Source organism: Bos grunniens, chromosome 2 (genome assembly GCF_055505025.1).
Source record: "Bos grunniens cultivar Pamir isolate PY7600 chromosome 2, Bosgru_T2T1.0, whole genome shotgun sequence".
Classification (NCBI taxonomy): Eukaryota; Metazoa; Chordata; class Mammalia; order Artiodactyla; family Bovidae; genus Bos; species Bos grunniens.
The window spans coordinates 93,445,109-93,458,010 of NC_141166.1; the positions used below are offsets into that span (position 1 = coordinate 93,445,109).

A 12,902-nucleotide genomic window follows, 5' to 3' on the forward strand; every position below is an offset into this window, starting at 1 on the left:
CCCAATTAAAGAACCAGGGAGTCTTCAAAATTCTACATGGAGAAATAAAGTATAAATGATACAATGAAGGCCACGATACAATTAATGTTAGTATGGACAAGGATATGTCATAATAGGAGTATGATCGATTGCAAATAACATTTTTGAACATACATAGCTTGCCCTGTGCTAAGTGCTACACTTATTGTCTCATTCACTCTCTATAAAGTGCCTTCTATACCTGCCCCACTTGATACATTAAAAACCCAAGGCGCAGGGTTGTTACTCAATTGCCCATTCACAAAACTAGTGAGTAGTTGAATCAGGATTCAAACACAGGTTTTACCTGCCTGTAGTGAATTCTCTTCCACGCCCTGTAGGCAGCTCTTTATCGGAAACTGCCCTCAGCCAAAAGGCCCCTCTCCTTGTCACTTCAGCAGAGCTATAGCTATATAGTAACGCATTTTTAAACCAGGCACCCTCATGCTCTTCTATTCATCTCTGGCCCAAGCACACCTTTCAGATCTTTTAATCACACAATATCTTGCCTAACTTGTTTGTTCTTTTTGTAGATTAAATCAGCAGAAATGAAGAATGAGGAACAAACGATCAGATCTCTTCCCTAGCTTCCCTTCAAGTAATTGCCAGAACAAACTCTGTGACCAAACTGTGTGAACAAGATAACATCTAGAGGAAGATCACAAGGAGTCAACAAGCCTGTACACAAGTCTGCACAGAGAAGGGGATGGTGATGACTCTGACCCCTATTTCAATGATTAACTGAGATTACTTCTCTGTTTCTCTTAAAAAGCTTTCATGACCATATGGAATCTCTGGAGGTGGTTTTGGGGGGAATGTGGATTCCACCATGTCCTCAGATTGCCAGCATTCTGATCAAAGGCACCTTTCTCTCCTACCATTTGTGAGTATGTAACTGATTTTGTAAGCGATAAGCAGTGGGAACCAATTCGTTGGGTAACATACCCTATTCTCCTCTAACCTGGAGTCTTGAGAATCAAAGATGTGTCCATTCTGTGTTTCTGCTGTGGTTCTGGGAGAAGGGTGATCTTCTGATGACAAGTCCTATTTCTGAATAAAGAAGTATTCCTTGAGCCTACAAAGCAATTCATTAAGCAAATTGCTGTACTTCCCTGAAAATACTGCTTTTGCTCATTCAGTTCCCTTATCTTTGATACTGGACTCTGAACCAATTCATTAGTTTCCAATCTATAATGTGATTTGCTAAGTGATCTTGGGCCTCACAACAGACTTTTCAGACAGATGTACTTTCCTTTATGAACCCTTAAATTGATCTCCTATGAATTTGGTTAATATGAATGATTTTCTCAGACCCAATTATGACTTTTAAAATTAAATATATTTATATTCAGTTTAGTCAGTTCAGTTCAGTTGCTCAGTCGTGTCTGACTCTTTGTGACCCCATGAATCACAGCACGCCAGGCCTCCCTGTCCATCACCAACTCCTGGAGTTTACCCAAACTTATGTCCATCGAGTCGGTGATGCCATCCAGCCATCTTATCCTCTGTCATCCCCTTGTCCTCCTGCCTCCAATCCCTCCCACCATCAGGGTCTTTTCCAATGAGTTAGCTCTTCTCATGAGGTGGCCAAAGTACTGGAGTTTCAGCTTCAACATCAATCCTTCCAATGAACACCCAGGACTCCTTTAGATCTCCTTTAGAATGGACTGGTTGGATCTCCTTGCAGTCCAAGGGACTCTCAAGAGTCTTCTCCAACACCACAGTTCAAAAGTATCAATTCTTCAGCGCTCAGCTTTCTTCACAGTCCAACTCTCACATCCATACATGACCACTGGAAAAACCATACTCTTGACTAGATGGACCTTTGTTGGGCAAGTAATGTCTCTACTTTTCAATATGCTATCTAGGTTGGTCATAACTTTCCTTCCAAAGAGTAAGCATGTTTTAATTTCATGTCTGCAATTACCATTTGCAGTGATTTTGGAACTCAAAAAAATAAAGTCTAACTGTTTCCACTGTTTCCCCATTTATTTCCCATGAAGGGATGTGACCAGATGCCATGATCTTAGTTTTCTGGATGTTGAGCTTTAAGCCAACTTTTTCACTCTCCTCTTTCACTTTCATCAAGAGGCTTTTAGTTCCTCTTCACTTTCTGCCGTAAAGGTGGTGTCATCTGCACATTTGAGGTTATTGATATTTCTCCCGGCAATCTTGATTCCAGCTTGTGCTTCTTCCAGCCCAGCATTTCTCATGATGTACTCTGCATATAAGTTAAATAAACAGGGTGACAATATACAACCTTGACGTACTCCTTTTCCTATTTGGAACCAATCTGTGGTTCCATGTCCAGTTGTAACTTGCTTCCTGACCTGCGTACGGATTTCTCAAGAGGCACGTCAGGTGGTCTGGTTTTCCCATCTCTTTCAGAATTTTCCAGTTTATTGTGATCCACACAGTCAAAGGCTTTGGCATAGTCAATGAAGCAGAAATAGATGTTTTTCTGGAACTCTCTTGCTTTTTCGATGATCCAGCAGATATTGGCAATTTGATTTCTGGTTCCTCTGCCTTTTCTAAAACCAGCTTGAACATCTGGAAGTTCATGGTTCACGTATTGCTGAAGCCTGGCTTGGAGAATTTGGGGTGTTACTTTACTAGCGTGTGAGATGAGTGCACTTTTGTGGTAGTTTGAACATTCTTTGGCATTGCCTTTCTTTAGGATTGGAATGAAAACTGACCTTTTCCAGTCCTGTGGCCACTGCTGAGTTTTCCAAATTTGCTGGCATATTGAGTGCAGTACTTTCACAGCATCATCTTTCAGGATTTGAAATAACTCCACTGGAATTCCACCACCTCCACTAGCTTTGTTCGTAGTGATGCTTTCTAAGGCCCACTTGACTTTGCATTCCAGGATGTCTGGCTCTAGGTGAGTGATCACACCATCGTGATTATCTGGGTCCTGAAGATCTTTTTTGTACAGTTCTTCTGTGTATTCTTGCCACCTCTTCTTAATATCTTCTGCTTCTGTTAGGTCCATACCATTTCTGTCCTTTATCGAGCCCATCTTTGCATGAAATCTTTCCTTGGTATATATAATTTTCTTGAAAAGATCTCTAGTCTTTCCCATTCTGTTGTTTTCCTCTACTTCTTTGCATTGATCACTGAGGAAAGCTTTCTTATCTCTCCTTGCTATTCTTTGGAACTCTGCATTCAGATACATATATCTTTCCTTTTCTCCTTTGCTTTTCACTTCTCTTCTTTTCACAGCTATTTGTAAGGCCTCCTCAGACAGCTATTTTGCTTTTTTGCATTTCTTTTCCATGGTGATGGTCTTGATCTCTGTCTCATGTACAATTTCATGAACCTCCATCCGTAGTTCATCAGGCACTCTGTCAGATCTAGTCCCTTAAATCTATTTCTCACTTCCACTGTATAATCATAAGGGATTTGACTTAGGTCATACCTGAATGGTCTAGTGGTTTTCCCTACTGTCTTCAGTTTCAGTGTAAATTTGGCAATAAGGAGTTCATAATCTGAGCCACAGTCAGCTCCTGGTCTTGTTTTTGCTGACTGTATAGAGCTTCTCCATCTTTGGCTGCAAAGAGTATAATCAATAAAGCTCAACATTCAGAAAACGAAGATCATGGCATCTGGTCCCATCACTTCATGGGAAATAGATGGGGAAACAGTGGAAACAGTGTCAGACTTTATTTTTCTGGGCTCCAAAATCACTACAGATGGTGACTGCAGCCATGAAATTAAAAGACGCTTACTCCTTGGAAGGAAAGTTATGACCAACCTAGATAGCATATTCAAAAGCAGAGACATTACTTTGCCAACAAAGGTCTGTCTAGTCAAGGCTATGGTTTTCCCTGTGGTCATGTATGGATGTGAGAGTTGGACTGTGAAGAAGGCTGAGCACCGAAGAATTGATGCTTTTGAACTGTGGTGTTGGAGAAGACTCTTGAGAGTCCCTTGGACTGCAAGGAGATCCAACCAGTCCATTCCGAAGGAGATCAGCCCTGGGATTTCTTTGGAAGGAATGATGCTAAAGCTGAAACTCCAGTACTTTGGCCACCTCATGCGAAGAGGTGACTCATTGGAAAAGACTCTGATGCTGGGAGGGATTGGGGGCAGGAGGAGAAGGGGACAACAGAGAATGAGATGGCTGGATGGCATCGCTGACTCGATGGACGTGAGTCTGAGTGAACTCTGGGAGTTGGTGATGGACAGGGAGGCCTGGCGTGCTGCGATTCATGAGGTCGCAAAGAGTCGGACACGAGTGAGCGACTGATCTGATCTGATCTGATTGCGGTGTTGACCATCTGGTGATGTCCATGTGTAGAGTCTTCTCTTGTGTTGTTGGAATAGGGTGTTTGCTATAATATTTATAGTATATTTTATTTTTTTTTTAATTTTAAAGAAATGAAAGACAGTCCATGAAATGCAGTCCCAGTAGTTATCTGTTGGACTTTATTACATATTTATCTATAATAAAGCAGTTATCTTCCACAAGTGGGTATTTTCAGTAGAAAATAGGACCTATATTCAGCACCAGTACTATAAATGTTCTTTTTTAAAAAACAAACATAATAAAGTAAGCATGCATAAAAACATCAGTGAATTACATATACTCCACTGAAAACTACACAATAGAGACATATAAGGCTTATTTGCTATCCTCTCAGCTAAGTTTAAAATTTGCCTTCAAAATTTTTTTCTCTCAGGCCTCATCTAGTTCATGCCTCAAGAAGAGGAAAGTTTACAGTAAAGGGAGGTTCATATAGTACTTATTAAGGACTTTGTATGTTTGACTCTATTAGATGAATACTATTACTATTTTACAGATAAGGAAATTGAAGTCCAGAAAGAGCAATAGTTTGCCCAAGGTCACACAGCTAATTGGGAACAAAGTTGAGCTTTAAAACCAGACTGTTAGAGGTTCACCATCATAGTCTTCTTTTTTCTGCTTTTCATTCTACCAAGAAAATGCAAACCCTCTGGTTTCTGTCTTCCTCCAGGGAATTCCCTGAATTTTCTCCAGGGAACTTCCCTTTTTTTCTCTGTTATTTAGAGAAAGCTTCTAATTCCCCATGCATGCACCTTAATGTCTCATTAAAATATGTCTCTGAGTTAACAGTTCTACATCCAGTTCCCTAAGTAAAATGAACACAAAGGAAGGTTTCTGTTGCAGAAAAGGGGCAGTGAGAGATACCAGAATATGCCGCCCAAAATATGCCTCTTTGGAGTATGGGTTATTTTGAACTAAAGGCCATAGAGAACCAGCAATCACAGCAGAGGCTCTAAAACTAGGGCACAGAGTTTCTTTTGTAAAGGAAATATACATAGGATTAGTAAATAAGATTTCCATTTGTAGAAATGTCTCTCCCATATACGAAGACGACTTTTACCAACTCTTTTACAAATGGAGAAAAGTGAAAGTGAAAGTCGCTCAGTTGTGTCCAACTGTTTGCGAGTACATGGACTATACAGTCTGTGGAATTGTCCAGGCCAGAATACTGGAGTGGGTAACCTTTCCCTCTCCAGGGGATCTTCCCAACCCAGGGATTGAACCCAGGTCTCCCACATTGCAGGCACATTCTTTACCAGCTAAGCCACAAGGGAAGCCCAGGTCATACTTAAACTGGAACAACAGGATTTTCCTGGTGGCGCAATGGATAAGAATCTGCTTGCCAATTGCAGGGGACACAGGTTTGATCCCTGGTCTGGGAAGATTCCGTATGCTGCAGAGGAGCGAAGCCCATGCTCAACAAATACTGAGCCCTTGGGCTGCAACTACCAAGCCCATGTGCTGCAACTACTGAATCTCATGCACCTACAGCTTGTGCTTTGCAACAAAAGAAGGAAAGCAAGAAAAAAAAAATGTTTTAAAAAAACCCTTTACAACAGATTTTTACTAAACATAATTTTCCTGTCACTTTCCCCAAACTTGCCACTACCACCCAGAAAGCCCCAAACTCTTTTCTTTTGTTGGTATTTAAAGCCAACAGGGTATCTAGCACCTAATTTGGGTGACTCATTGCTGGGAGCTTCCATGTGTACATGTTCATGTTCATGAAATTCTATTGTTTTTCTCTTGTTAATCTAATTTACAGGGCTTCAGTTGGTAAGATTGGTAGAGGAAGATATTTTTTTCTCCCCTAAGATGAGAGAAGTAAGGTGACACCTCTAGGATCACATAATTGGGCAACTGCCTCATGCAAGACTAGAAACAGTGACTCATCCAATTCCATATGCCAAATGGAGCCCATTATAGAGACTGAAGGCTTGGAGCTTTCAGCATTTTCAACTTTGGGGTTCCCTACCCTGAGAGATAGAAGTTATATTTATAGTTAAAGGGTAGCAGAATGTGTCACCCCAAAATACCACTGTAGGAGTTCATGGCATTCCACACTAAAATATGCCACTTTGGTATTTTGATTATTTTGAGCTGTAGGTAGTTGAAAAACCACAAATGCAGGGAGAGGATTTTTCTAACACCCCTTATCTGTCTAAAGACAAATCCTCCAAAAGGAACTCAATTGTCACAAATCCCCTCCCCAGGAAGAAGTTTCATCAACCAGGGAAGATTACTATATCACAGGAGAGGAGACTAAAAACTGACACCACAGCCAGACAGACTTTGTCACAAACTGTCAAACCTCCTATGTATTCTCCCAAGGGCCCACTTGTCTTTCCATCTTTTGTAAAAAACCATTTACTGTGCCCTAAGAGCTTCTACATCCCTCTCCTGCTTTACCTGTTAAGATGGTATTTAATCCTGAATTCTAAAGGCACCTAGGGGAGTGACTCATTTTTCCTGGATATTTCCTATGGCTACATGCATACACACATTAATAAACTTCTATGAGTTTTTCTCTGGCTAATCTTTTACTACAGTGTCCTCAGCTAAGAATTCAGAAGGATAGAGGAAAAATTATGTTCCCCTCATACATAATCAAGCTCTTCAGAAAATGTCCAATCAATTTTCTGATATGATAACTAATGGGAAGCAGCTGTCTTTTCCCTTTTATTTAAAAAGTGGAATTTATGGGAATGACATGGGGATTAATATTTATAAAGTGCTTTTTGAAAGGAAGAAGCACTGTGATTATTCAGTAGAGCATAGAGTTATTGGAGAATGAGATTAATCTATCTCTTGTAAATCTCTTTAACTAGGCAAAATGGATATGAAAAAGACCTGATCAAAAGCCCCCCAAAGACATCAAGTGCTGACCAGTGCACACTGTCAACCTTACCAGTATTTCAGAAAGGTCTGCAGAGCATTACTCCTTCTGCCTCCCTCCTCTCAATATAACTTATCATCAGTACATAACCTTGGTAAGGCTTGTGGACAGCTACTGCCCACACACATTTAGTTGTTCTTTTCAGCAAGATGTCACATCATAAAAAATAGGCTTCCTCCTCAAAATAATGTAGTTTTTTTTAAACTGAAGATTTAATGGGTAATAGAGAAGACAGTTTAGATTGCCTATACCACAGTAATACTTAGTAATATCTCTATAATACATCTTAGATCTATTCCCAAATGTTCTTTCTGACTGACTTATGTTCATGTCCTAATCTCTTCCAGAGCCTCCAAAACCTTAACTGTTTTCTGGAGCCCTTCAGCTCTGTCCACACTTCACTTCGCAAAACATATCAAAGCTTGCTGGCCAGTCAGCTTTTTGCCCCTAAGAAATCAATTCAGGTTCAGAGATTATCAACTGTTACTCAAGTCTGTCCCTAAAGCTTTAGTCCAGTATTCCAGGAACAAATCCTGTTCTCCAGGAAGCAAAGTATTAACACTCAAGAAAGATATAGGGATGAGAGTGTGGGAAGAGAGAGAGAAGCAATTCTGATTTAAAAGAGCAAGATTTTCTTTTTTTCTGTGTGCTAACATCTGGAAATGTATTCCCATCTTTAGATCAAGCTGGTACCTAGAATCTATAATTAAACACAAGATCTCATTTGAGATAAACGATAACATGATGAAATAAAAAATCACACCACCTAAATTTCTTCACCATTCAGTGTGTTTCAATAGATAGCTTTAATCTAAAATAGACTGTGGGCAGAGTTAAGTTCAAGGAAATTGGAAGTAAAAAATAGTTACTGTTTTAAATGATTAAAAAAAAGGGTAGCCAGTAAAATATCATAAATATATTCAAGGCAGTAGTCTATACAATAATAAAACAGAATAGTAACACTAGTCTAAGGTTTGAAAAACAAAATTCACCAAGTACATTTGAATATTGAATTGACTTTATCCAAGTATTCATACAGTGATTCTATAGTCAGCAAAAACAAGACCAGGAGCTGACTGTGGCTCAGATCATGAACTCCTTATTGCCAAATTCAGACTGAAATTGAAGAAAGTAGGGAAAACCACTAGACCATTTAGGTATGATCTAAATCAAATCACTTACAGTGGAAGTGACAAATAGATTCAAGAGATTAGATTTGATAGACAGAGTATGTGAAGAACTATGGATGGAGGTTCATGACATTGTACAGGAGGCAGTGATCAAGACCATCCCCAAGATAAGAAATGCAAAAAGGCAAAATGGTTGTCTGACAAGGCCTTACAAATAGCTGAGAAAAGAAGAGAAGCTAAAGGCAAGGGACAAAAGGAAAGATATACCCATATGAATGCAGAGTTCCAAAGAATAGCAAGGAGAGATAAGAAAGCCTTCCTCAGTGATCAATGCAAAGACATAGAGGAAAACAACAGAATGGAGAAGACTAGTGATCTCTTCAAGAAAATTAGAGATACCAAGGGAATATTTCATGCAAAGATGGGCACAATAAAGGACAGAAATGGTATGGATCTAACAGAAGCAGAAGATATTAAGAAGAGGTGGCAAGAATACCCAGAAGAACTATACAAAAAAGATCTTCATGACCCAGGTAACCACAATGGTGTGATCACTTACCTAGAGCCAGATATCCTGGAATGCAAAGTCAAGTGGGCCTTAGGAAGCATCACTACGGACAAAGCTAGTGGAGGTGATGGAATTCCAGTGGAGCTATTTCAAATCCTAAATGATGATGCAGTTAAAGTGCTGCACTCAATATGCCAGCAAATTTGGAAAACTCAGCAGTGGCCACAGGACTGGAAAAGGTCCGTTTTCATTCCAATCCCAAAGAAAGGCAATGCCAAAGAATGTTCAAACTACCATACAAGTGCACTCATCTCACACGGTAGAAAAGTAATACTCAAAATTCTCCAAGCCAGGCTTCAACAGTATGTGAACCGTGAACTTCCAGATGTTCTAGCTGGATTTAGAAAAGGCAGAGGAACCAGAGACCAAATTGCCAACATCCACTGGATCATCGAAAAAGCAAGAGTGTTCCAGAGAAACATCTATTGCTTTATTGACTATGCCAAAGCCTTTGACAGTGTCACAACAAACTCTGGAAAATTCTTCAAGAGATGTGAATACCAGACCACCTGATCTGCCTCCTGAGAAATCTGTATGTAGGTCAAGAAGCAACAGTTAGAACTGGACATGGAACAACAGACTGGTTCCAAATCATGAAAGGAATATGTCAAGGCTGTATATTGTCACCCTGCTTATTTAACTTACATGCGGAGTACATCATGCGAAATGCCAGGCTGGATGAAGCACAAGCTGTAATCAAGATGGCAAGGATAAATGTCAATAACATCACATATGCAGAAGACACCACACTTATGGAAGAAAGAGAAGAACTAAAGAGCCTCTTGATGAAAATGAAAGAGGAGAGTGAAAAAGTTGCCTTAAAGCTCAACATTCAGAAAACGAAGATCATGGCATCTGGTCCCATCACTTCATGACAAATAGATGGGGAAACAATGGAAATGGTGAGATACTTTGTTTTGGGGGGGGCTCCAAAATCACTGCAGATGGTGACTGCAGCCATGAAATACAAAGATGCTTGCTCCTTGGAAGAAAAGCTATGACCAACCTAGATAGCATATTCAAAAGCAGAGACATTACTTTGCCAACAAAGGTCCATGTAGTCAAAGGTACGGTTTTTCCAGTGGTCATGTATGGATGTGAAAGTTGGACTGTAAATAAAGCTGAGCGCCAAAGAATTGATGGTTTTGAACTGTGGTGTTGGAGAAGACTCTTGAGAGTCCCTTGGACTGCAAGGAGATCCAACCAGTCCATTCCAAAGGAGATCAGCCCTGGGATTTCTTTGAAAGGAATGATGCTAAAGCTGAAACTCCAGTACTTTGGCCACCTCATGCGAAGAGTTGACTCATTGGAAAAGACTCTGATGCTGGGAGGGATTGGGGGCAAGAGGAGAAGGGGACAACAGAGGATGAGATGTTTGGATGGCATCACCAACTTGATGGACATGAGTTTGAGTGAGCTCCAGTAGTTGGTGATGGACACGGAATCCTGGCGTGCTGCAGTCCATGGGGTTGCAAAGAGTTGGACATGACTGAGCGATTGAACTGAACTGAATGATTCATAAATTGGACAAGCAGAAAAGAACCCCAAGGAACTGTACAATAGGCTCTTACAGATAGAAGGGAAAAAGAATGGATTGTTTCAAAGCAAGGTCATCTTCCTTTGGGGGATGAAAGGAACTATCAAATGGATTACCTCACTAGTGCTAGTACCTCACTAGGAAATTCCTGACTGACTGGTTAAGATTACATTCTTGATGGGGGTTGAAACTGTAATAGGTTAGGTACTAAGTCTTGGTTTGGTGGCATGGGCTTAGCACAAGTGACTCCATCTTGAGTCTATTGTCTCTTTTTTAAAAATTCCCCTTTTTTGATCATACTCTCAGCTTAATTGAGAGATGTGACAAAAATTTAAGGTGCGCTGCTCTGATGTTCTTGTAGGTTTTGTTAATCCTTCTTGTGGTATTCACAGGTCATGATGCTTTTTTGCTTAACATCTGTGATATTCACAGGCCACAACTTCAGATTCACAGTTTTTTTTTGTTTTGTTTTTTTTCAGTCAGTCATTCTCTTTGTTCCTTTTCTGACATTCCAGTCTTTGGGAGATCATTTGCTTGGTGGTTTATGGTTGCAAATATGCACTTAAAGCCTTTCAGAGAACCAGTGCATCAGGGAGACCATTATGGTTATTGTAAGTGCGATAATTCCCAGTGCTTGGAGTGCATCTAGAAACCATGGTCCCCAAGATTCAAACTAATCAGAGTCAAGTAAATCAAAGAAAGACAGCTGAAGGGGTCTTTGTAAGCCAAGAAGCTTGCTGAGTGATTATATATAACTAAGTTTCAGCTTCTCCAGAGGAGTTAATTAGGTGCAACAGGATGTTGGCCACAGCACAGACACCTTGCTAAAAGATAATCACAGGCTGTCCTGTTATCAAGAACAACTTTGGGCAGAGAATCTAAGGATTTTTGTTGAGCAGCTATTGCTTCGACAGAAAATCTCATGAATACTTTCAAGAGTTAGGAAGAGGCTTCTGATGATGGCCTCATTTACATTTATTCCTAATCAAGGAAGTAGGGCTCCTGCCAAAAGAAGCGAATCAGAAACTACCAGATAATGCCTGTTGAATCTGTGGCTCAGGACTGATAGTCGTGGAGGCCAGTAAAAGTTTAAGGATTTGTAGACCGCACAGGCAGTTTGATTCTGGTTACTTTTGCCTTGTGTTCCTTACTTTGCATAGAGGCCAGATGTAAAGTTCACCAAGTTTGCGATTGTTAATCAGAGACAAGGAAATAGACCAGGGGTTCTCAACCATCTTGGACAGATCAGACTTTTTGATGACAAATCTAGCAATCTGAAAATTTATCCCCCTTAGCAATGGCCTGGGAGATATGGGTGGTGGCCTTACCTTTCCAGGCCAATGCCAGAGTAAAGGACAGAAAGAGATGACAGGCTTTCATGTTTAGTTACAGTATAAAATCTCTTTTTTTCTTTTCAAGTATTTATAATTTGGCTGCACTGGGTCTAGTTGGGACCTTTAGGTGTGGCACATGGGATATTTAGTTGTAGCATTCAAACATTTGGTTGTAGCATGTTGGATCTAGTTCCCTGACCAAGGATCAAACATGGGCCACCAGGATTGGGAGCGTGGGGTTTTAGCCACTGGGCCACCAGGGAAGTCCCACAGTATGAAGTCTTGATCTGGTATCTTGGGAGGAACCAGTCTACCTCAATGTTGGCTACTTCTCTTTCTAGTTTATTTGATTTAGAGGTCTTTAACATTTGCTTAGGGCCAGATTGCAGGTGGAGCCTTCTTCTAAGGTTCAAGTCCCTGAAGTCTGGCTGCCATTTGGGTAGTGAGGAGACTTATTATAGTCCCCTGCAAGGAGATTCAAGGGCAGACCTTGTTCTCAGTGATCCCAAGGAAAAAAGGGGGAGAAAATTGTTAGTTTGGAGACTCATATTTGAGGAAACTAGTAAGTGGGATCCAGTCCAATTTACAGGTATACAGCAAAACTTCAAAACAGGATTAGAATTTAATATCTACAAAGGTGCAAACTTAATTTTTCTTTCTACAATTATCCCCATTTCTGTTTTTCAAGGATAATCACAGTAAAATAATTTGTTTTTGTTACACTTGGCCTGATTACTTACATAAGTGCTGCAAAATAGTGATTAACCATATAAACTTTAAGACTGCATAGCTGAACCTGGTAAGCAAGGTACCAGGTCTATTTTTCCAAGGGCCTATATTGGCTCCTTAAAGTCAATCTTAGTTTCTTTAAACTGTCATGTCTAAGTCTATGCACATCTCTCTCAAATATGCCATTCCAGTCAAAGTCTTGGGAGTACAGCCAATGTTCTAATTGTGTCCTGTTACAAGGAGAATAGATTCTTATTAAGCTTATGGAAATAACTAACTGTATTGCCATGAAAAGAATATTTTTCCAAAATCTTGAGGGATCAGGTAGGGAGAAAATAATATTTCATCTTTGTTTATAAATATTGTTGTTGTTTGTTTGTT

At 40.1% G+C, this 12,902-nt stretch overlaps 1 protein-coding gene across 1 annotated transcript in view; it reads left to right on the forward strand.

Moving 5' to 3' along the window:
- Positions 1 to 1,094, forward strand: part of ARL6IP6 (ARF like GTPase 6 interacting protein 6) — a 72,328-nt gene extending 71,234 nt beyond the window's left edge. The window contains exon 4 of the mRNA XM_086353773.1: positions 552 to 1,094. Within this exon, the coding sequence (XP_086209899.1) occupies positions 552 to 570 (19 nt within the window). The 3' untranslated portion in view covers positions 571 to 1,094. The remainder of the gene's footprint in view (positions 1 to 551) is intronic.
- Positions 1,095 to 12,902: the final 11,808 nt, after the last annotated feature.